Below are 26,321 nucleotides of genomic sequence, written 5' to 3'. Positions count from 1 at the left end.
ACCTCAGACTTTTGGCTGAGCTATCATATCTTGGTCACCAACTCCCATCCTACATGCCATTGTCCTAACGTCATGTTTAACTGTGCTTAATAGACCAGGAAAATTGGGACCAAGACTCTTGGAAGAACCTCTATGAACCAGGCCCCATGGCAGTTCATTTGCCCAAAACACAAAAGGTTCTGTTCTCTGTTGTAACACGATCTGAGGGTCGATGTTAGAACTGAAGGCCAGGGAGAAGCCAAGCTCTGCCAGGACTTCATGCAGGCCCATGCTTATAAGACAACAGATGCTAACACAAATGTGCAAGCCGGTCCACATGGCACAGGGAGAGGACACCAGGAAACACAATTCCCAGACAGGTTGTGTGGGAGAGGAAAGTAGATGTCTTTTTCATAGAGTTCTCATTCAGTGAGGAGATCGCACACAGGGGTCATTAGTGGAAAGATGCTGACAGCGTGTGACCATGGGTTGGTCTCATGAGAATTGTAGTCTAAGAATACTCTGGCCATGGAGGATGGGATTCTGAATAAATATGATCACAAGTGATCTGAAAATATTGGGTTGCGTTGGTCTGTGTGCTGGACGAAAGACACGGTAGACAAATTCTAAAGCCTCGAATGTATCAACAGGCCACTGAGCTTGGAAAAGCCATGCCTAGAGGCTGCAAGGTCAACACCAGGCCACATCAGGAGTCAGCCTCTCCTCCAAAGGAAAAGAAGAGCAAATGGGAAACCCAAAACCCTTGGCCTGAAATGCAAATGAATGTTCCAGGTTAGGAAGAGAAGAAAGGCCCAGAACAAGAGCCATGGCGGAATTACAGCAGTTTCTGGAAAGGACTAGCAATGTTCGCCATAAGGAACCAGCTGCCAAAAGAATTGTGTGCACACCTCCCAAGAACCCCAAGGGAGAGCAAGGACAACTCACTCTGAGGCTTTGCCTACTTAGTAGAGGACCCCAGTCTGAGGACCAACCTTGAAAGAAATGGAATATGAGCCAGCATCCCAGCCTAGATATGTAAGCACTGGTCGGGGACACAGGGAAGTGACATTTGAGTCTGTAAAATATAGGTGCTGGTCATCATAAAGGCTGGGAACAGTACAGCAGAAAAAAACTGGGAACAGTACAGCAGAAATAGTGAATGGGCCTGGGAAAACAAAGGCCAGAATGAGGAGTGCCCAGTCTCTTTCCTATTCTTCCCAGGCTGTCTTTGGGCTCTTCCACATTGCCATCATCTTCTTTATGCACAAGGCTCTTGGATTTTAGAGGCCCTTTTTCTCCTTCTCTGAAGACAACTTCAATGTGCTCATAGACACCCTCTGAGGGAAGCTAGCCTGACATTCTACACCTGCAGAGCCCACTCATATCGGGACTTTGCAGGACAAACACTGCTGTAAGCTCAGCCACTCTCCCTAGTGCCTGCAGTTTCCCCTGCATGCTGAAACCCACTGTGGAAGGATCAGACACTAAGAGCATAAATGCCAAGGCGACCTTATACATTGAGTACGGAATTTACACCAGACCGGGAAGACTGTAAGGAAAAACTGTGGCATGAGAACAAGAGGACCATTATAAATTGATCAAACTGTCAGTTCACCAACAGTAAGTGACAATGTTCAGCACACAGACAAGAGAACCTTGGGAAATAGAGACAGAATTTGCTGAGGGAGATGGGGGTATATCCAGCACTGCAATAGTGATTGGAGGCTTAGAAAGCTCCTGTCGCAGTAGACAGAACAACAAGGAGTGTGGTCAGGAAGGAGAGAGCTGCAGCAACCCTCACAACCAGTTGAGGCTGATTGGCACACAGAAGACTTCCCAGCATGGATCACATGCTAGACCAAATAACAAATCTCAATAAAGTTAAAAGCAGCTTAAAATGGGGGGAAAGAACATTTTAAACATAATGAAATAAAAACAAGTTGATAACAGAAAGATATGTGAGAAGAAATATATATTTTTTTCAAAATAATCCAGACAACTAATGAGAAAAAATAATCAAACCACGGGTTTGAAGAAATAACTCAGTGGTTAAAAGCACTTCCTGTTTTTGCAGAGACATGAGTCCCGTTCCCAGCACCCACATCAGACAGCTCCTAACCACCTGCAACTCCATCTGTAGGGGATCCGAGTCCCTCTTCTGGCTCCATGGGAACCCACACACACATATGCGCATGATTTTTGTTTTTTTTGGGGGGGGACAGGGTTTCTCTCTGTAACCACCCTGGCTGTCCTAGAAATCACTTTGTAGACCAGGCTGGCCTCGAACTCATGCCTTTAATACCAGCACTTGGGAGGCAGAGGCAGGTGGATCTCTGTGAGTTTGAGGCCAACCTGGTCTACAAGAGCTAGTTCCAGGACAGGCTCCAAAGCTACAGAGAAACCTGTCTCAAAAAACAAAACAAACAAACAAAAAATAAACTTGCATGTTCTCATGTAACACAGATGATTTTAAAATAAATAAGAAATATAGGCTCAATTCTATGGCTAGAATCCACTAATGAGTGAGTACATACCATATTTCATGATCCTAGAGAAGCTAGAGAGGAAGGTGAACCCAAAGAAAAACATGTAGTTATCCTCCTGGATATTGGAAGTAGACAAGATTGCCAGGCAAAAATTGAGAGCTTGGGGGTGGGGGCAGGATGGGGCTAAGGGAGATGGGGAGAAAGAAGTGAGAAAGGGAGGATGGGGAGAGCTTGGGGGAATGGGACAGTTGGGATGGAGGAAGAGTGGATATGGAATCAGGGAAGTATATATCTTAAGGGAGCCATTTGAAGGTAGGCAAGAGATTGGACTCTAGAGGGCTTCCCAGGTGTCCAAGGAGATGTTATATTCCATTGTATAACTGGCTGGGCTGTGTGCTACAGTTCTGTGGCAGGATACGGTAATTATAATTATCTATGACTTGCATCAGATTCATGCATAAGAAACAAGCATCTGGAAACTTTGTAAAAGGAGTCAGTTAAATTTCCATATCTGACAGTTTAAAAGGACACCAGGAGAGAAAGATGTTCTGAATCAACTGAGCAAGGCCCATATGAACTTCCAGAGACTGAAGCAGCAAACACAGGGCATAAATGGGTCTATACCAGGTCCTCTGCATATATATTAAAAATTTTAGCCTGAAATTTTTTTTTCGAGACAGGGATTTTCTGTATAACAGTCCTAGCTGTCCTGGAATTCACTCTGTAGATGAGTCTAGCCTTGAACTCAGTGGAATTCACCTGCCTCTGCCTCTTGAGTGCTAGGATTAAAGGTATGTAACACCCCATGGATCAGCTTAGTATTTTAATGGGACTCCTGAGTGTGTCAACATTTGAGTCTCTGATTCTTGTGCCTCTTCTTGGGTCTTTTTTCCTTTGACTGGGTTGCCTTGTTCAGATGTGATGCTTTCTGTTTTATCATATTATATTTTTGTGAAAAAATAATAACAAATAATAATATGTTTCAAAGAGAGAGAAATAGAATTCTATTCTATTCATTTTTATAAGACTGTCTATAAGTTTCTAATGACACCACTCAAATATTCTGAATAATGACCCAAGACTGTGATTTGATGTCAGAGTGTCTGGAAACCTCCTTTATCAGGCAACATGGGTGGTTAGAGTATTGTCTTAGTTAGAATTTCTATTGCTGTAAAAAAAAAAAAAAAAAAAAAAAAAAAAAAAAAAAAAAAAAAAAAAAACCACCATGACCATGGCAACACTCATAAAGGAAAAACATTTAATTGGGGTGACTTCCATTTTCAGAGGTTCAGTGCATTATCATCATGGTGTGACATGGTGGAGTGCAGACAGACATGGTGCTGGAGCAGGAGCTGAGAGTCCTTACCTCTCAATCCGAAGGCCACAGGAAGTGAACTATCTCACCAGGCATGGCTTGACCTTATATGAGACCTCAAAGCCCCCCTCCACAGTGACTCACTTCCTCTAACAAGACCACACCTACTCCAACAAGGTCACACCTCCTAATGGTGTCACTCCCATTGGGGACCATTTCCTTTCAAACCACCACAGGTATGAACCCTGGAATTAGCTCTTACTAAAAGATAGAACTGAGAGTTAGAGATAAGGGCATAACCAATTGAAATAGCATGCAGATCCCTCTGTGTCATTTAGACATTTAGAATGTGGGTGTAGACTCTTAAGATTCTCCACTGGACAAGAGAACCCCCCTCTACCTCACCCTGTCATGAGACATGAGGAGTGATTCTTATTCTTTATAAATGAGAAAGGGAATTTTCTGGTCTGGCCTACACAGTCAGAACTAGTTAGGCCTACACAGCTAGAAGCAGGAGAATCAGATTTTTCGTGGGTCCTATTTCCTCCTACTTCTTCTCCTATAATGAGGCTAGCATGCAACGTACTATGATGGGGTTGTGTCGCATCCAAGGGTAAAAGTACTACTTGATCCTGGGGACGTCCTGCCATACAAATGTATTGCAAATTCAAATCATGTTTCTGAAATAGTCATATCTTTTAACCAGCTTTTCAATATACCTGATTTTAAATTAAATGAACTTTAAGTTTATTTCAAATTTAATTTTTTTTTGCTTTAGGCTTAAATTTGACAATATAAACAGAAGATTATATAATGGGAGATACACAATGTTCTCTCCTTCCAAGATTGTCTCTGTATGACTGCATGACTACACACAGTTCTGAACGTATTAAATATATATATGTAAATATATATATATATATATATATATATATATATATATATATATGTAGTGATGAGACGAGCAGGCCTGCTTTTTGTCCTGCCTGGGGCTCCTGGCTGCCTGGCTAACTTATGCCCGGAAATAACAACACACAAATTATATTCATTTAAACACTGCCTGGCCCATTAGTTTCAGCCTCTTATTGGCTAATTTTCACATCTTGCTTAACCCATTTCTATTAATGTGTGTAGCACCGTATGGTGGTAGCTTACCAGGAGAGATCTTAACCTGCATCTGTCTCGGAGAAGAGAGGCATGGCAACTGACCTCACTGCCTTCTTCCTCCCAGCATTCTGTTCTGTCTACTCTGCCTACCTAATTTTCTGTCCTATTAAAAGGCCAAGGCAGTTTCTTTATTAATCAATAAAAGTAACACATAGACAGATGATCCACCTCGATCATATATATAAGGTAACTGGTCATAAACTTTTATGAATTAATTATTTTTAATAGTTTACAATAAATTAGAAACTCTCATAAGGTTAAACTTTTGTAATTTTACTCCTGTTAAGATTTTGAGCCTTAATAACTAAAATTTTGAATTGAAGCTCCTTTAGTATATAAAAAACTTAAAACCATAGATACAATTTTTGGAGAGAACAGAAACCCCTGGTGTGGGACAATGGTTTATATTCTGCCAATTATATTTTAAATAAATGCTGATGGGCCAGTAGCCAGGCAGGAAGTATAGGTGGGACAACCAGACAGGAAGTAGAGGCAGGTCAATGAAACAGGAGAATTCTGGGAAGAAGGAAGTCCTGGTCTGCAGTCCTGACTCAGCCACAGAAGAAGGAAAACGTGACTGCCTCGCTGAATAAAGTACTGAGCCACGTGGCTAACATAGACAAGAATAATGGACTAATATAAGTTATAAAAGTAAATAAGAAGTCTGAGCTACTAGGCCAATCAGTTTATAACTAATGTAGACCTCTGTGTGATTTCTTTGGGACTTAATGATTGCAGGAACTGAGCAGGACAGAAACCTAAGACAACAAACCCATTTCTAATCCTTTTATAGTGTGCTTTTCAAAGTATTATATGACTCAGTTTCTCCAAATTGCTAAAGGTTAACCAAGTTAGGAAAGACATAAGTGATTAAACATATCTCTTTAAATTATTTTTAACATTAACTGATCATTAGAATTTCAGTAATTTATAAACCTTATTAGAACTTTAGTAATTTATAAGCTTTAATCATAAAACATAGTTATTTTTAAGCCACATCCTCCATAACCCTTCTAACCAAAAACAAAAACTTGTATACTGAAAACATAACCTCTATAAGTAAAAATGAGAAACAAAAGAATATCCAAGTGTGATAAGGCAGAAACAAAGGCTAACCACAGGCATAAGACAAAGAAATTCCAAGAATAGAAAGCCAATCCTATCTCAGAGAAAGCAGGCTTGGAGACCCAGTAGAAAGAGCAGGTTAAGGACCACTGTACTTCCATACCCAGTTTCTCTTCCAAGTCACAAAACCAAGGGGCTTTCCCTGCACAGAAAACCATGCCTTACACGGAAATATTTTCCTTGTACCCATAGCCATTCTGCTATAGGGATTTGACTTGCTGGCTGGAATGGCTACTGGGATGCCTGGGTTCTTCTGCATGGGGTAGAGAATTGGGAGGGAATGCTCCATTTCTGTACACATTTGCAGTTGCTGCCGCCTGTTTCCCACAGAAACCATCATTCTATACAACAAGCTATCCTAGCCAGGATATTATCCTGCAGGACCACACTAGGCTTTACGGCTCATTTCTTAAGGATGTGTGGAGTCTCTAGGGAAAAGGAGGATGGGGGTTAATTAATAATGGTGTCTGGGTGGGACTGTTAATAAGAGGAAGTTGAGTGACAGGAATGAGATGAGTTAGAGTGATAGGGGGTTATATGAGGGAAGGCAACTCAGACAATTCTTTGTTCTGTCTTTTAAAGTTATCTAAATCAATTTAGATACTAAAATTGAAAGTTTTGAATTCAAGCCAGCTGTTGTTGTTCAGTGTATATTGACATTGGATTTGAACCAAGAGCTGCACAAGAATGGCCTTTCTAAGTCACCTACAAGGAGCTCTTTGAAGTTAGCCTGCCAACAGGCTAAAGGTGTGTTTTGTTTTGGCATGGATAATTTAGAGCTCATAGTGGGTGAGGGGCAAAGGTAAAACCAGAGGTCAAATCCAGTCACAGGAGGCATCCCTTGGTTTTCAGATTACCCAATAGTCCTGGAGATTAGGATGGGTATCTCCAGACTCAAAACTTCCAGAAGGCAGATGCCCCAAAGCCCAGGGAAAATTCCTGGAACTTTCGACAAAGTGAGTCTCCTAGTGAGATGAGGGGCATTCCTGGGATCCTGGAGACCTAACCAGGTGGCCTTCACAGTAGGACCCATGAGTTAGCTCGTCCCAGCGTTTGACTGTGTTTCGTGTGTGCTCTGGTTGGATGGAGTCGTCCTTCTGCAGCTCAGACTATATCAGAATGAAACAAAGCAAAGTGAGAGAAAAGAAAGGTGGGGGCAGAGAATGAAAGCAGAGGTTTCCCAAGGGTGACAGATGGTCTTGCCAGGCCTACTTGGGGCCTGGAGCCAGTGAGCAGAAGAGAACAAGGGAAGTCTGTTGCAAGGAGAGGGCTGCTTGTTCATCCTGGCCACCCGGCTAGCTTAGACCTAAAATAACCACAGAGAAACTGTAGTCATTAAATCACTTCTTGGCTCATTAGCTCTGGCTTCATATTGGCTAACTCATATATTAATTTAACCCATTTCTATTAATCTGTGTATCGCCATGGGGCTGTGGCTTATCAGGTAAAATTCCAATGTGGTAAAGAGACACCATAACTGTAGGACAGCTCTTATAAAGAAAAACATTTGACTGGGTGGGATCATAGATGCAGATTTAGTCCATTATCATCATGGTGTGAAGCATGGGGACAAGGAGACAGAACAGACATGGTGCTGGAGAAGGAGCCAAGTGGTCTACATCTGGACCTGCAGACAGCAGGAAGAGAGTGACATTGGGCCTGGCTTGAGCTTCTGAAACCTCAAAGTCTGCCCCCTGTGGCACACTTCCTCCTACAAGACCAAAATTCCAAAAATGCCACCCTTTATAAGCCTACAGGGATATTTTCATTCAAACCACCACAGGCATCCTCTCTCCCCTGGGAAATGGAGGGTTCTGCCAAGGAAAGAAAACTGGTTGGGACCCTTTTATAGTGGTGAGCAAGGGAGCCTGGGAATGAGGAAGTTGTTGCAGCTATGGGGGACTATATAGGAGTCTGCAGTCTCTCCTTCCTGAAATTGTTTGCCCATTGTGAGACAGATATCCCCAGGAGACAGGCTGTCTCAGCAGATTTTCCTTTCTGGGATGATGCACAATGATTGACCAAGGTCAGTTGTAATCTCAGAGGAATTGGTTTTTACAACATAGGAGCTCATCAAGGAGCCTAGGATAGACCAAAGCACAGATACCACCAAAGTTCAACCAATTGAGCCAATGGGTTTTACTGGGGTTACTTAAAGAAAGGAATATGGGAGAAAGGTTACTTAGGGTAGAAAATTGTCTTTTCAGTCTTTGTTAGCCCCTAAGAGCCCTCCTCATTTAATTCTGTAGGCCATGTTGCCCTGGTGTTCTTGACCCATCTGGTTCCTACAATTCTTCATCTTCCCTCTTCCTTTGTGTTCCCTGAGCTACAAAGGGAAGGACCTGATGGAGATCTCCAAGTTGGGCTCTCTCTCTCTGCCCAGTGTTCAGCTGTGGATCTCTGTGTCTGTTCCCATCAAATGCCAATAAAGGACTCTCTGATGACATCATATCACATCTTGATGTCCTCTGGGAGTTGCTCAAATCTTGAGTTGTTCTGAGACTGCTGCATTTGCTGTTATGCTAAGTGGGTGAGGTTTTGGGAGGGATTGAGAGTGTGTATATTGACAGAGGTCAAGGACTTTGGAGGATTTGGAACTTAAGGTGGCCAGTGGTCATTTGGTTTGTGAAGTATGGACATTTTAGCTCCTTTGAATTTTTTGTAAAGGATGATTCTGAAAGTGATAATGTCTGCACTGTTCTATGACTGCAAAAGATGATTTGCCCACCTGCTGTGGGACTTCCGGCTCTGCAGGGAGCCAATCTGCTGCTAGGAACTCAGGTGCCTTGTTATCTATACCCAGTGCCACAGAATGTGGTGGAACTGACGTCCTGTTTACTGATGCTGATCTTCATCTCCACAGACTTCACACACTCTGTCCTCATGAGAGGTTTTGAAAACTGCAATGAAAAGATGCACACACTCATGACCAGCCTCAACTGTGATGTCCCATATTGACCACACCCCCCATGCAATGAATGAGAGTAACCCTTACTCAATCTCCTATATGATAATTGACCAATCAGTGTTGGTTTATTGATAGAATTAGGATATACCAAGATGATATAGTTGGGTGAGCTAAACCCATAGACTATGCTTAGGAATTGTATGTTAATGTGAAATCCATCTTCCTACAGGGACCAAATGGACATGACTCTCAGCCAAGCTCTCTTGAAGGCATCCCCAGGGTAGAAGTCACCAGAGGGGTCAGTGCCCTAGACTTGTGCATATGGCCTCAGGTGCCTACTTTCCCTGCGTCATAAGGTTCTGGTGTCTCAGCTGGAGGACTAGGGCTCCAACAGGGACTCCTGTTTACCTCAGAGTGGGTAATTGCTCTCTGAGGGCCACTCTAGCAATCTCGGTGTCCACACCAAGGCACAGACCCTACTTTAAGGTCAACATCAAGCAAGAGAGACACAGGACTCTCATTCTGTGGCCACACTGCATGTTCTCCATGACATACAGACATCTTGGACTTAGATGGACACTCAGGGACACTCTTTCCATGTGAGCTGATCCTTCCTCTACTCACATCTTTCCTATAGGCATCTACCTTCTCTGCTTCTCTCTCTGTCTCTCTCTGTCTCTGTCTCTGTCTCTCTCTCTCTCTCTCTGTGTGTGTGTGTGTGTGTGTGTGCGTGTATGTGTGTATGTGAGTGTGTGTGTGTGTGTGTGTGTGTGTGTGATTATTCTCAAAAGATATTTGGTTTTGTTAACCTATTCCAATATTTAAAAAATCTGTTACCAGAGTCACTTTACTTCGCAGTTTCACGTTGAAAATAAGAGCTTGGCCTCTGTGGGTCTGCTTTGGGATGTATCTGAGCCATTGATCCATGTAGAAAAGGAAATTTGCTCTGTGGCTTGCTTCTGAGGCATCCATGGATGGCTGAGAGAGGCATGGTGGTTTCCTGTGAATCTGGTGCAGAGCTCAGGGCTCAATGACACCTGTGACCCAGAGCTGCAGGCAGACAGGTGCTGGGCTGAGAGGCTGACAGAGAGATTTTAGGACCTAATCTGAGAAGCCCTGCGAGCTGTCTGAGGCCATCAGGCATCTGCAGGAAATGCTGACAGACCAACCTTCGCTTTTGCATGGACAAGTATTGGCCCTGGAGACTCTACGAGTTTCTTGGTTCTTCAGTGGGAAAAGGTGGAGGAGGTGTCAAAAGCTCAGGTCCTGCTCTCAAGCTCACCCTGCAGGAGAAAGGCCTTGATCTGTGCATTTGCAGGGGAGAAGATATGCTTCCTTGTTCAAGATATACCCTGATGTGAGTTCTTAGTTTCCATGTAGCCAACAGCCTACTCCTGCATCTCCAGGAAGGGTCTAGGAACACTCAGTCCCATGGAGACACTAGAGAGGGCAGAACTTACTTTTACCACATGCTAATCTGTCCACCTCTTTCTAGGCCTGAGAGGTTCGTATGTTTGAAGAGGCCTGGGTGATTAGAGATAGACGGGTGCATGAGGGGTAGGGAAGACAGACTTGAGACTGGGCATGGATGATAGCCTAGAAATTTGGGGCCTGGGTTGAAGCTGGGTTGAAGCCACACCTTTCATGCTCTGTTTCCAGCCCTGGCAAGGCCTCCACCAGGCCCAAGGAAGGGGGGTGATTCCTATCTACCTCATTAGGTTTACTATCCACAAGGAGTGCTTAGGGTGTCCAGGAAGAAATAGACAGTTGTGGTGTTCACAAGAGATTGTAGATTTCATTCCCCAAGAGCCAGGACCATCTGTGCCAAATGCATGTTATGCTGCCATTGCTCCATGCTCCAGACCCCCAAGCATGCTTCCTCAGAACTGTTTTGCAGCCTGCATCTGAGAACCCTGGTCTACTCCTTGATAAGGCTGCTCATCTCTAGGTCCAGAAAAAGCTGTGCTGGGGACCAGGTTGGCCCTTGGTATACTTTAGTAGTCTGGCACACATACTTATAACAGTTCCAGTTCAAAATATATCACAGGGCATGATCAATATCAAAGTTAACAGATGTTACAAAGGGATACTGCACACCATAGCAGCATTTTCTTCTGTTCTGGGTCTGTTGCGTACAGACTGGAGAGTTCAGATTAGCAGACCATGTTGAGAGATGATGTCATTATGTTAATTATGTGCTTTCTACAACAACAGCACAGATGGCAAGAATTTCTAGTAACACCTGGCTGCACCCTTAGTGAGAGGATGGATGCTCTACACCCTGTGTCCCCTTGACCATACCCACCTGTGTAGAAGGAGCGGCGGGGCTGCGTCCCGCCACCCGGCCACCAGCTAGCTTTACACCCGAAATAATTACACGGAAACTGTATTCTTTTAAAACACTGTCTGGCCCATAGTTTCAGCCTCTTATTGGCTAATTCTCACATCTTCCTTTAACCCATATTTAGTAATCTGTGTAGCACCACGAGGTGTGGCTTACCAGGAGAGATCTTAATCTGCATCCATCTCGGAGAGGAGAAGCATGGAGACTCACTATGGTGACTGCCTGAAGCATCTCCCCACTCCTGCTACCCAGCATTCTGTTCTGTCTACTCCGCCTACCTAATTTTCTGTCTCTTAAAGGGCCAAGGCAGTTTTCTTTATTAATTAACCAATGAAAGTAACATAGACAGATAACTCTCCTCCATCACACCTGTGTCATACTGAGTAATTCCCAGGGGCTCAGTCTCAAATCACAATGAACAACTATACGGATGTGGTAGAGTTTGTCCTGCAGGGATTCTCTGGGGATCCTGGGTTCCAGGTTTTCTTCCTGGCCTTTTTCTCCATTTTCTATACTATGGCTGTTACAGGAAACACCCTCATTTTCATGGCCATCAGCCTGAACTCAAGTCTTCACACCCCCATGTACTTCTTCCTTGCAAACCTGGCCCTGTTGGACATTGCCTGCACATCCACTGTTCTTCCCAAGCTGCTGGAAGGTCTAGTGGGGAAGGATAGCCACATCTCTTATAAGGGATGCTTGACCCAGATATTTTTCATATCCTGGTTTCTGGGGGCTGAGCTGCTACTGCTCACAGCCATGGCCTATGACCGCTATGTGGCCATCTGTCGCCCACTGCACTACAGCATGCTGATGAGTCGGCCTGTCTGTGTCCTGCTGGCGGGCAGTGTTTGGGGCATCAGTGCAATCAACTCATCTGTGAACACTGGCCTCTTGGTACGACTCCATTTCTGTGGCCACAATCAAATCCGCCACTTTTTTTGTGAAATCCCAGCACTGCTACTGCTGCCTTGCAGCCCAACCACCCTCAACAACATCATGACTGTAATGGCAGATGTTTTTATTGGCGTGGTCAACTTCCTGTTTACCATGATATCCTACAGCTTCATCATTGCCAGCATCCTACGCATCCTCTCTGCAGAGGGTAAGAAGCGTGCTTTCTCCACCTGCTCTGCCCACCTAATGGTGGTCACCTTCTATTACTCCACTATCATCTATACCTATGTGCAGCCTGGCTCCGGATCTTCCATGGAAAATGGGAAGGTGGTTTCCTTATTGTACACAACAGTCGGTCCTATCCTGAATCCCCTCATTTACTCTCTGAGGAATAAGGATGTCAAAGTAGCCCTCAGGAAGGTGTTTCCCTGTGTCTGTTGAGGAGGTAGAAAACTTGACCCAGCTACTGATGAACTAGTTGGAACCTATGACTGAGAATCTGGTGCCATGGCAAGGAACAGAAGTGTGATTTATCTGACAGATGTACATGCAATGTGTCTCTCTTGGAGGAACTACTAGCCATTTCTTTCTGTCAGTGTGGGCAAACAGGTTTGGGACAGGCTGCACGTCTGTAGCCTGGTGTCGCTGATGTAGGGGTTTTTGATATCCTGTGTTGGTGAAAATCATCCAGACCCCAGTATTTGACTTGAGAAGAATTATGTCTGGTGGGAGCAGAAGGTAGGGGGAGGTGGAGGAGAGGGAGAAAAAGGAGGAGAAGAACTTGAGGGAATGGGATGGTCAAGCTAGAGGGAGAACAGAAATGGGAGCAAAGAAAGAGATGTTTTGATTAAGGGAGCCACTATGGGGCTGGCAAGAGACCTGGCACTGAAGAGATTCCCAGAAGGCCAGAGGATGACCCTGGCTAAGATTCTAAACAATAGAAGAGAGAGTGCCCAAACTGGCCTTGCCCTGTAGTCAGACTGATGAATATCTTAAATGTCACCATAGAACCTTCATCCAGCAGCTGAGAGTAGTAGAGGCAGAGACTCACATTGGAGCATTGGACTGAGCTCCCAAAATCCAGTTAAAGAGTGGGAGGAGTGAGAATATGAGCAAAGAGCTCAAGACCATGGTGGGGACACCCACTAAAATGGTTCACCTGACCTTATGGGTGTTCACCAAGTGCAGCTGAATAGGAACAGAACCAGCATAGGTCCAAGCTAGTCCCTCTGAATGTGGGTGACAGTTGTATGCCTGGAACAGACTGCGGGCCACTGGGATGGCACCAGGATTTGTCCCTATTTGAACCTATTCTCTTTGGATGGATCCCTTGCTCAGTCTGGATAGAGTGGAGAGGACCTTGGACCTTGCACAAACCAGTGTACCTTGCCCTCTCTGAGGAGTGGGTGGTGTCAGGGAATAAGTGAAGGGAATGGGAGGAAGGGAAAGAGTGGGAATTGGGATTGCTATGTAAAATGAATAAAGATAGTTTATTTTCTTTTTGAAAAAAATGAAATGAAAGAAATTACTAATGCATTCAATAAATTCAAAAGAAACACAATAATATACATAATCCAGACTCAGCATATTTTCCATCTTTATGTGCCTTTTGATATTATTTTAATGTATCTTTAAAGACTTTGTTGTATTTTTAAAAACTGGTTTTTTATAACTGTCTATAATGTTTTCTCCCTCTCTTCCAAGCCTATGTACATTTTTAAAACACACTGTGTCTTGCATGTTTGAATTTGTCCTGTTGTGTATCTGAAATACTTATCTGACAAGAAGCATTATTTCAAAATGCTAAGGGTGTGGTTGCTGTGGCCTGGATGCTGGCTCTGCCCCTCCGCCTTTCAATATAGCAGAGGTATGTTTACTCTGTGAGCCCCATGTTCACCACACCAGCTACATGGAAATACTGTGACTAAGTCACCACCACTAAACAACTTGCCGCATGCTACTCACAAACCCCATTTAAGGGCTCTGTAACAGAGCACCCCTAAAGATCCAGAGCCATTCCTGCCATTAGCTAGAACCAGGTAGATGTCTCTTAAAGGTACAGTACCTCTGTTAGCTGCCAGAAAACAGAGCCTGTCTCAAAAATATGCAACTATCAAGAAACTCCAATTGACTCACATTTTTGTGCCTGTGGAAGCCCTTTTTCTAAGTTCTCTGGAGCTTTATGTAAATGTATGTTGCTGAGCTTCAGATACCATTATGTAATCAGAGACTGATTCTTTTCGTTTCCTGACCACTGATACCTGAATAATAACACAAAAATTAACCCATTTCTATTAATCTGTGTATCTCCACAAGGCTGTGGCTTTACTGGTACTGTTCTGGTGTCTTTCTCCTTTGGCAACTACATGGCATCTCCCTGACTCCACCTTCTTTCCTCTTCTATCTCTGCTTGAAATTGCTTCCTAGCTATATTTTACCATGCCATAGACCCAAGCAAATTCTTTATTACCCAGTGGTAATAAAACATATTTACAGCATAAGAGGGGAATCGCACATCACAATTCTTTACAGACCTCAAAAGAACAATATTCAACTTCATATGAAAAAAAAACTCAGGATAGCCAAAAATTCTGTATAATAAAGAAGCTTCTGGAGGCATCACCATCCCCAACATCAAGCTCTATTATAGAGTTACAGTAATGAATACAGCTTGGTATTTTTATGAACACAGACAGGTGTTGAAAGAGTTTATGTTTATTTAAAATTCAGAAGTACTGTGAGCATTTTTCTTTTTAAAAGTCTATATTCCTTAATATTTTTAATACACACACATAACTTTTAGGACAACAATTTCCCATGTTTTCATTTTTAGTTTTCATTGTTGGGTGTTGTGAAAGTATTATCATAATCTAGGATTATTTGTTGTCAATAATATCATTTTTGAGAGAATTCTAGACTTACAGAGGAGCTGACAAAGTACTACGTTCTTTATTTAGCCTCCTCACATCCCTTTAAGTCAGTCACAGATACCTATAAAGACCCTTTAACAGGAACCCACACACAGGACCACAACAGGCTAGGACTGGGTAGGTATTTCTCACTCTTATTCCTGTCCCCTATTCCAAACTTTCCAATCTTATTCCCAGCACTATAGCAGCCTGGTGGAAGGGGCTTCACCTCCCATTCCATACTCAAGTTGGAGGACTCCACCAAACCTTGGAGTGAACCCAGCTCTTCTTCCTGTAGACCCTCTCATCTGACTTCCTCTGCACCTAGCCCATTCCCATTCCTTCCTTTCAAATCCTGGAACCCAGAAATGTTTTTGATGGGACCCCCAGTAGTCACAACTGGTAGGGGTTCTGGTAGAGGTGCACTATCCTTCCTGCCCTCCATTCTCACCCACACCCAGTAACATCGTGCTTACAGGTCCCCTTAGTCTCACTTCAATTCACTGGAGACTCCTACTCTTGGTTCAGATACAGGGTCCTCTAATATCTCTGTCTTTTCAGATAATTCCTTGGTTTACATTAGCCTAATTCCAGAATACCCTCATTCTACCACTTCTTACTCTACATGGACCCCAATCCTAGGTGTGTAGAGGATCCCCTTAGCTCTAACATCCCGTTCAGCCTTTCCTCCTTGCCCACATCTATCCCACTCTGCCATGCAGTCACAGGCACAAGTACTCCCCACTGGACAACTCACAGCCACCAGACATTGACAAGATCCAGAAAGAAAAACAGAAACTAGGAATGGAACACCTGCACAACAAAGACAAGTCCAGATGTCTAGACACCAGCAAAAAACACAAATACCTAAAGTCATGACAGGATGCTACCACACGAACCTGGTAACCCAACTAGAGTAGGCCCCAAAATATGTACTATAGTTGAAGCACAAATGTACTTGAAAACAATTTTGAATATGTTCAAGGACCTTAAATTGTGTGTGGGAGCCAGGCGATGGTGGCACACGCCTTTAATCCCAGCACTCGGGAGGCAGAGGCTGGCAGATCTCTGTGAGTTCAAGGCCAGCCTGGTCTACAAGAGCTAGTTCCAGGACAGGCTTCAAAAAAAAGCTACAGAGAAACCCTGTCTTGAAAAAAAATTGTGTGTGGGTAAATTCTTTAATGGAATCTGAAGACACAAATAATAAAATGAATGACAACAATTCATGACATGAAAGAAGAATTTAGCAAATCAAAACAAAGAAACAATAAAGCCACTAAATAAAACCCAAACTAAGAAAAAAACTGAAAATTAAAAGCTTAGGAAGTAAAACATAAAACATCAGTGGTAAGCTCCAACAATAGAGTACTTGACTTGGAAGAGAGAATCTCAAAAGTTGAAGGTAAGTTACAGGAATGGATTCTACAGTCATAGAAATCGTTAAATCTAAAAATATTCCTATCACAAAACATTCAGGAAATGTGGGAAAATATATTGATACTAGGGATAGAAGAAGGAGAAGAAACTCAGGGAAAGTCAGAGGATACATTTTTAATAAAAACCATAGAAGGAAATTTCCCTAACCTAAAGAAGGAGGTGTCTTTCAAAGTATAACAAACACACAGAACACCAAATAGACAGGAATGGAAAACAAATTCTCCATGACACATGATAATCAAACACTAAATGTACAGAACAAAGAAAGAATATTAAAAGCTACAAAAGGGAAAGAGCAAGTAACATATAAAGGCAGGCCCATTATGAAAACACCTGACTTCTTTTTTATTTTTGTGTTTGTTTTTGTTTGAGACAGAGTCTCCCTGTGTAACTTCTGCTATCCTGGAACTCACTCTGAAGATATGGCTGACCTCAAACTCACAGAAATCCACCAGCCTCTACCTCCCAAGTGCTGGGATTACAGGTGTGCACCACCACTGCCTGGCAACACTAGACTTCTTAATGGAGACTCTAAAGGTCAAAAGGACTGGACAGATGTTCTACAATACAAAGAATCAATGGGACAAAGAGTTGGTTCTTCAAGAAAATCAACAAAATAGACAAACCTTTACCCAAATTAACCAAAAGGCAGAGAGAAAATATCTAAATTAACAAAATCAGAAATGAAAGGGGAGACATAACAACAGACATGGGGGAAATACAGAGAATCATCAGGTCATATTTTGAAAACCTATACTCCACAAAATTGGAAGACTTAAAGGAAATGAACAACTTTCTGGATAGATATCACTTACCAAAATTAAATTAAGACCAGATATGCAAATTAAACAGACCTATAACTGCTGAAGAAATAGAAACAGTCATTCAAAGTCTCCCAACCAAAAAAAGCCCAGGACCAGGTGTTTTCAGCTCAGAATTCTACAAGACTTTCAAAGAAGAACTAATACCAATACTCCTCAAATTATTCCACACAATAGAAACAGAAGGAACATTGCTAAACTCTTTTTATGAGGTCACAATTACCCTGATACCCAAGCCACAGAAAGACATTACTAAGAAAGAGAATTACAGACCAATCTCACTCATGAACATTGATGCAAAAATACTAAATAAAATACTGGCAAATTGAATCCAAGAACACATCAGAACCATCATCCACCATGATCAAGTCGGCTTCATCCTAGAGATGCAGGGATGGTTCAACATATGAAAATCTGTCAATGTAATCCACCACATAAATAAGATGAAAAATAAAAAACCACATGATCATCTCATTAGATGCCAAAAAAGCTTTTGACAAAACACAACATCCCTTCATGATAAAGGTTTTGGAGAGAGCAGGGATATAAGGAACATACCTAAACATAATAAAGGCAATATATAGCGAGCCAACAGCCAACATCAAACTAAATAGAGAGAAACTCCCAGCGATTTCACTGAAATCAGGAACAAGACAAGGTTGTTCACTCTCTCCATATCTATTCAGTGTAGTTCCTGAGGTCCTAGCTAGAGCAATAAGACATCAAAAGGAGATCAAGGGATACAAATTGGAAAAGAAGTCAAACTCTCACTGTTTGCTGATGATATGATAGTTTACATAAGCAATGCCAAAATTTCTACCAAGGAACTTCTACAATTCATAAACACTTTTAGTAATGTAGCAGGATACAAGATTAACTCAAAAAAATCAGTAGCCCTCCTGTATACACATGATAAAAAAAAAAGCTGGGGAAGAAATCAGAGAAACAACACCCTTCACAATAGCCACAAATAGCATAAAATATCTCGGAGTAACTCTAACCAAACAAGTGGAAGACTTGTATGACAAGAACTTTAAATCTTTGAAGAAAGAAATTGAAGAAGACACCAGAAACTGGAAAGACTTCCCATGCAGAGCCATTGTGATGGCTGCTTGGAGATTTTCTTGTCACACCAGCAAGGATGTAAACATATTGCACCGCATCAGGATAATCTCAGAGCCCAGGAAGTGCACCTGACTTAATCCCACAGGGACTGTCCAGTGGCCAGGCACTGGAGCATCACAGGCTCGCTGTGTCTCTCCACAACACCACACTGGCATCACATAGGTCCCCGCCATAATCCAATACACGGCCCTATGAACCATCTAGGGAAATCTCCAAGCAGCTCTGTCCATGGATGTCCATGGATGGACAATGGCTCTGCCCATCTCTTAGCTGCAGGATGTCTTGGAGACCTGGCAGGAGCAGGCTCAAGGTGAAGAGGACTGTCACACAAGACAGCTCCACCCACTCTCATCCACTACCCACCACCCCCTGCACTCACCTTAACAGGTGGCTGAAATACATCTGGCCTGATGGGGTCATCCCCATCCCCAATACATTCTCCTGGAGGTACAGATACTGCATGGCCACGGTTGAGTTGGTGAGAGATAACCATGGCATCTTCCGGGTCCCCTTGTACTTGGAGTTCCACACGGCCTCCATAGTCACTACTGCCATTGGCTAGCTGGAACTCTGCAGAAGAGGCCAAGTTGAAACTGCCCCATTCCAAGAGACTCTACTTCTGTGAATTCGTCCTTCTGCATGTAACATGATAAACCCTGCTTTCTACAGATCCTCACCTGCCTGATTATCTTTAACCAACCTCTGCCCAGTTGCAGAGAAGTCAAGTGTCGCAGGCTATACATCTCTATACCATCAGTGCCCTTCCCATCCCTTCTCTCCTAACTGAGCCAACACAGTCAAATTTATCAGGAATATGGTCATCCTCCTGGCCAGAAACATATATGTGTCTCTGCTTAAAGCCACCTAATGTTGATCATGGAGGGAAGAGGCAAGGACTTTGCCTGCGATGTCTACTCTGGTACTCGCGTAAGACTTGATACTGTTCAGTGTCCAGACTCTCCCACTATCCTGTGGCCCCAGCACAGCCCAGGAGATAATGGACAAAGAAGCCTCTGCAGGACCCATAGACCCATCGCATTTGATGTCCATTTGGGTCCCAGGAACCAGAAACTGTGTTGCATTCCCCATGGCCAGGCTTAGGCTTAGCCCTGTACCTAGGTTCTGAACTCATGCTTGGACTGGGCCTGCACTTTTGATATTAGAGAAAGCATCTTCAAGGGTCAAGACCTTTACATCTCACAACTCCCTGGCCTTGGGAAATCCAGCCTTTCTCCAGCTTTGTGTCAAAGCTAGAGAATCTTGTGCTGCAGGACCTGGATACCCAAGAGCTCCTGACTCCTCAGTGTTATGTGTATAAACATGAAAAGAAAAACTCACCAACAAGACCCCAAACTCAGGGTCCAGAGAGTTGTTCTCATGCCTCCAGAGTTCAGAGCTTCAGTTGTGGCAATAAAAGAGATCTTGTCTCAGAGAGAGTCAATTGTATAGCTGTAAGAGAACCGCCAGCCCATGTCCGGTGGGTATAGCAAGGGTCTCTCTACAACACATCAGCAGTTCTGCATCTGTCTACAGCAGAGCAGCCAATGACCATGCTGGCCCTGAGCACCACCAAACATGAGCATGGGGCTGGGGTAGTTTCCTCCCATACTGGTAACTGCTGGGGGAGAGCCTCACATAGACTCTACCACCAGATAAGTAGCTCATCTCGCATCAGCATAGTGGAGTGAGGGCCTGTGTCTGTGTCCCCTACCCAGATCCCATCACCAGCATAGAAAAGTGTACCCCAAGAAAGCATCTACTGCCATGCAGGCAGCATCCTTGGGGGACTTGTGGAATCCCAGCTAGAGCAGAAGAATGAGACAGACCAAATAACTTTTTAAGAGCTCTTGAAAGAAAGTTGTCACTGATAAATAAGGTCTACAGAAAGGGCAACGCCACACACACCAAGTCCAACAGGTACTTGCCTGCTCAGAAGATACAGGGAATCCAAGAGTCTCATAACACAAAACCGAAATATCTGAGATCCACAGAGAACCACCCATCCTATGAAAAACTGAGAAGCTCACAACTTGAATGATAAATGTTAGGACTAACTGTAAGGATCTGACAACAGACACTTTTTTTTTCCCATGGTTTATTTTTTTATATTTAAAAATTTCCATCTCCTCCCCTCCTCCTCCCCCTTCCCTCCCCTCCTCCTCCCCCTTCCCTCCCCTCTTTCTCCCCCTTCCCTCCCCTCCCCTCCACCCATACCTCCCCTCCCTCCCTCTCAAGGCCAAGGAGCCATCAGGGTTCCCTACTCTATGCTAAGACCAAGGTCCTCCCAACTCCCCCCAGGTCCAGGAAGGTGATCGACCAAGCTGAGAAGGCTCCCACAGAGCCCGTCCATGCAGAAGAATCAGAGCCCAGAGCCATTGTCCTTTGCTTCTCAGTCAGCCCCCACTGTTGGAGCACCGGATTGAGCTCCCAAGGTCCTGATGAGGAGCAGAAGGAGGGAGAACATGAGAAAGAAAGTCAGGACCGTGAGGGAACCTCCAGCTGGCGATAGATGGGGAAGGTGACTGAGCCCCACATTGGAGCACTGGACTGAGCTCCCAAGGTCCTGATGAGGAGCAGAAGGAGCGAGAACATGAGGGAGAAAGTCAGGAACGAGAGGGGTGCGTTCACTCATGGAGACGGTGGGACAGAACTAATGGGAGATCACCAACTCCAGTTGGAATGGGACTGATGGATCATGCGACCAAACCCGTCTCTCTGAATGTGGCCAACAGCGGGGGCTGACTGAGAAGCAAAGGACAATGGCTCTGGGCTCTGATTCTTCTGCATGGACGGGCTCTGTGGGAGCCTTCTCAGCTTGGTCGAACAGACACTTTGAAAATGCTTCTGCAGTTGCCTATTCTCTCAGAGCAGATGGAAACAAACAGAAAATCTCCAAACTCTGCCTGATGTTTGGCTGTGAGTGTGTGTGTTTCCATCCGCTGGTGGATGAAGCCTCCCTGGTAACAACTGGACTAGGCACCAATCCGGTCACAGAAGATGGCTAGTTCATAGAAGAGGGGGAGAAAGGATTGTAGGAACCAAAGGAAGGAGAGGAGGGAGGGAGAAGCTGCAGCCAGGATGCAAAACAAATAAATAGGTTTATTTTTTTAAAAATCTCAGCAAAAGAAAAAACTTATGACCATAGGCTCAATGTGACCAAGTCATGGTTTCTCAGAACTGCTTATTCTTTGATATCAATTCTTCAAAAAGTTAAACAAAAAGGTACCCAGGAATTCCTGTATGTTTGTCTAGGAGATGTAGCCACCCAACATCCCACACATAAATGCTCACAGTAGTTATTCACAACAAGCAAAACTGGCACAACCTAAGTGTGTGTGGGTGAGCAGTTGACAAGGAGCGCATGTCCATGCATGAAATACTATCCTCAATAAATGGTGAGACAACACTGAGCAATGTGGATGGACCTGGAGACATAAATCACCACATACTGTGTGTGATTCCTTTATCTGAAATGTACAAAATGGGCAAATCCACTGACACAGGAAGCAGACTGCTGGTTGTCAATGGGTCTCAGGAGGATAAAATAGAAAATGACCACAAAAGGCGCAAAGTTTCCTTCTGAGGTGGTAACAGTGTGCGAAAATTAATGCTGGTAGCCGGGCGGTAGTGACACACACCTTTAATCGCAGCACCTGGCAGGCAGAGGCAGGTGGATCTCTGTCTGTCTGAGGCCAGCCTGGTCTACAGAGTGAGCTCCAGGACAGCCAAGGCTATACAGAGAAGCCCTGTCTCAAAAAAAAATTAGTGCTGGTTATAATGGTGTAATTCTGAATACACTGAAGTCTACTACACTGCGCACTCTGAAGAGGATATTTGCTGTATGTGAGCTGTATCTCAGTAAAGCTATTACTCCAAACAACAGATTTTATAGAAGCAAAAACAAAGTAGCCAAAATCAAAGTGGAAGATCAACAGGACGGCATCAGAAGATCAACAGGACAGAAGATCAACAGGACGGCACCGGTAGAACTGAAGATAACCCAAATTTGGTTTGTTTACACAACAGAGAGAAAAGCGGATCTCCAGAATCTGCAGCTGGAGATCTGCTCTTATCTCTTCATTCCCTTCAGAAAGGGAAGGACAGCCCAAGGGTCTGAAAAAGTACTTAAAGAGATAACGGCTGAAAACTCCCCAAATGTGGCAAAAGGTACACGCCTACAGATTCAAAGAGGCAAATCCTAAGTAGAATAAATGTAAAATCACCAAGACAAATTGTAATCTTAAATTACAATGGGACTCTGGGAAAACCTCATTAAAACAGCTACAAAAAAAAAAAAAAGGCTATGCTGCCTGTAAATCAGTGGTTCTCAACCTTTCTAATGCTGTAACCATTTAATACAGTTCCTCACGTTGTGGTGACCCCCAACCATAAAATTATTTCGAATGCTACTTTATAGCTGTAATTTTGCTACTGTTATGAACTGTAATATATAAAAAACTGATATGCAACCCCTGAAAACGGGTCATTTGGCCCTCCAGAAGGGTCATGGCCCACAGATTGAGAACTGCTGTTGTGAAGAAACACAGAATGACAAGGAATCTCTCATCTGACCACCTGCAGCCAACTCAAAGCCTGCACCCAATACAAGAGCCCTGCTGGGTGAAAGAAAGTAAAGAATCTCCCATGAAAACCCAAGAGCCCTGTCCCGGCTAGAGAAAGCTCTGTCTCTTTCTCTCTTCAAATTTTCTTTTTATTTATTCTTTGTGTCTTTTACATCATGCCTCCCAGTCCCACCCATCTCCTTCCAAAAAAATTAAATTTAAGAGAGAAAAGAAAAAAATGAGAATCTTGTCCTGGAAGCTGTAGTGTAACAAAGTGAGTCACACAGTAAACCCGTTTATCCACGCATTGTTACATGCAGGCGTTCATCACAAAGAAGCATTGATTTGGTTCAAGGCCCCGGTCTCTACCACACCACTGAGTGTCTCTTCCTGGACATACTGATGATACCCTGTGTAGTGGAGGTCCTGCAACCCTGAGAACCTCCACACCGCAGCCTGTCCAGTGCTCCAGTAGACCACAGATGGAGTGAATGTTGGATGTTGGGGTGGCCCAACACATAGCCCTGGTTCTGGGCCTGGTTAGTTGCAGGAATGGTCAATCTGCCAGATCTCTGTACTCACCACCAAGATGAGCTCTCCAGTATTGCCCTGGCTAATTTACCCTTTGCAGTAATGTGCAAGGGGTGGAGCCAGTTCTCCATGAGAAAGAAAGCACAATAGATGAGAAGACTGGGAGTTCTGCCTGTCATTTTTTTTTTTTTTGCGGGGGGGGGGGGGAGCTCAATGTCCTTAGCCTTCAGAGAACTACACATCAAAACTATGCTGAGATTCCAATCTCACCCCAGGCAGAATGGCTGTCATCAAAAAGTATAAATGCTGGCAAGGATTGATGTGTACTGTCGATAGGAGTATAAGCTAGTGAAGTCTCTGTGGGAATCAGTGTGCAGGTTTCTCAAAAAACTGAAAAACAGAACTACAATATGACCTAGCTCAATCACAGTTCTGAACACAGCTGAACGAACATGAGTCACACGCGACAGAGAGACTTGCACACCCTTGCTTATTGCTCTACTGGTCACAATAACCAAGTCTAGACAGTTAATCGTCGATGAATGCATCAGTGAGATGTATACAAACACAGTGGGCTATTATTCCAGAAAGAACAAAGCTAAGCCATCTTCAGAAATATGCCCGGAAATTGAGACACGTAAGCCAAACCAGTCAAACTTGGGAAGACAAGTTTCATGTCTTCTCTCATATGGGGAATCTGCATTTTAAAATACACATAATGCAGATGTTTAAGAAGCTGGGAATGTGGTTCAGGGGATGAGGATTAGAGTTCAGATTGCCAGAACCCACATAAATGTTGGGTGGAGCTTAAGGCCTACCTTAACCCCGGGCCTTGGAAAGTGGAGACAGAGGCTCCTGAAGCAAGCTGATTAGCTAGAGAGCTGGAACTGGGGTCAAATGCGAAGTTCCACCACAAGGCCTAAAGTGGAGCTTGATCAAGAAAGATGTCTCACATTGGCCTTGAGCCTTCACACACACACACACACACACACACACACACACACACACACATTTGAATATGCATTCACCTGTTTGAATATGCATCTACATGAAAATATGTATCTGTAACATGGAAGTAGAAAGGAAACACTTGGAAGAAGAAAGAGGATCACTGAGAGGGGCTCATGAGACAGTGATGGGGGGGAAACAAGATTATACACTTCAATAAAGTAGATTATACACTTCTACAAAGCTGTCATGATGAAATCTATCATTTTTGTAATGAATATCCATTACTAAAAGAAAGCTATTAGGAAAACTTTTAGAAAAAACTACAGTAAGTTCACACAAGAAATACAGCTCTTAATTTAAAGCTACACTAGCAGTAAAAGCTAATAGCTGAGTCCCTCATGGCATAAGCAAAGTAATTAAGATATATATTTTGAGCTATAATGGTGTTTAGAAGGTGAAATGATTTAATATAAATTCAGTGTCTAGAACAAGTCAGAAAAATGTTGAACGATTGGATCTGGTTGTTGACAGCGATGTTTTTAACAGCATCGCTTTCCATGCCGTGCAATAACTCCACTTAGAGAGTGCTTTTTTTCCTACTATGTGTGTCGCTTCCTCAGTAATGCAACTTGGCAGGGTCATTTTTTTCTACTGATAAATAATGTTGGTGCAATTTATGCTTTCCCTTTTATTGAAAATAGATTCTTTTCTCATACGATATATCCTGGTTATAGTTTATCCTCCCTCCACTCCTCCCAGTTTTTCCTGCATTTTAAAATCCTACACTTTAATTCTCTGGGTATTTTAAACCCCACAATACACAAAGATAATTTTCTCTTGTCCATTCTTCACTATGATTTACTTACTTATAATCTACAGAACAAAAGAACACTGGATATAGAAGGCAGCTGCCTCAGACAGGACATCTTTGAATTATGACAGCAGGTGCCTTCAGCAAACTTGGAAGCAGCAGGCTTGGTCTTCCTGTGGCCTTGATGTTCCTGCTTTTATGTCTGTACCCGAGGCCTGGGGCACTCTGTTCCTGGGCTACCAGCCTGGGCCTCTGTGTCTGTGACTTGTCTTTATTTACAGGAATGTGTTCTTTGTAGAGCTGAAGTTTTGAATTTCCTTAAATTTTTTGAGGGGTGAATGTACTACATAGCAAGAGGAACACAGAGCAGGCAGAGACTCTGGCCAGCCTGCTCGGGGCCACAGTGAAACTGAACTGATAGATGCTCTAATACAGCTCGTGTGGCTGTCACTTTGTACAGATATTAATATTGTGCAAAATCATTCAGAAAGCATTACTGGTAACAAAATGAATCACTTTATCATCATAAAAGTGTCAGATTCTCCATGAATTTTAATTTAGCAAGTACACAAGGAAATGACCTAAATTTTTTGTGGGTGCTCAAAACTGACGGAAATGCAGCTGGTAGGAGATTTTAACCTGTCAGCAAGTTATACCACAATCACAGAAAAAAATCAGTGAAGAGATCAAAACATTTGAACAACAAGACTAACAAAAATTGCAAAGAGACGTTGTGGTCACTGCATCTGGCAGCCACAAACACATCTGCCCTTGACTAGGCAGACATTCATACACTCACCACATCAGAGTCCTTCAGACCATGGCCTCAAACTGATCTTAAGCCTTAAAATCATGCTGGGGAGAAGCTCTGAGTGCTGCAAGATACAGGGAGACATGAGAACAAAAGCACCCCAAGTGTTCCTGCTTAGAACTGCGCAATTCGGCACTGCAGA

General features: G+C 43.5%; 1 protein-coding gene across 1 annotated transcript; it reads left to right on the top strand.

Annotated features, from left to right (window-relative positions):
* The first annotated feature begins 805 nt into the window (after window positions 1-805).
* LOC119799659 (olfactory receptor 13A1-like) lies at window positions 806-12,662 on the top strand. Its single transcript, XM_042054339.1, has 5 exons — window positions 806-944; window positions 6,673-6,819; window positions 6,925-7,028; window positions 9,210-9,278; window positions 11,727-12,662. The coding sequence occupies exons 1-5, from the start codon at window positions 806-808 to the stop codon at window positions 12,660-12,662; spliced, it is 1,395 nt and encodes a 464-aa protein (XP_041910273.1).
* Window positions 12,663-26,321: the final 13,659 nt, after the last annotated feature.

This window comes from Arvicola amphibius, chromosome 1 (genome assembly GCF_903992535.2).
Source record: "Arvicola amphibius chromosome 1, mArvAmp1.2, whole genome shotgun sequence".
Taxonomy (NCBI): domain Eukaryota; kingdom Metazoa; phylum Chordata; class Mammalia; order Rodentia; family Cricetidae; genus Arvicola; species Arvicola amphibius.
The sequence above is the reverse complement of the archived record's forward strand: the minus strand, read 5'-3'. Positions and strand labels throughout refer to the sequence as shown.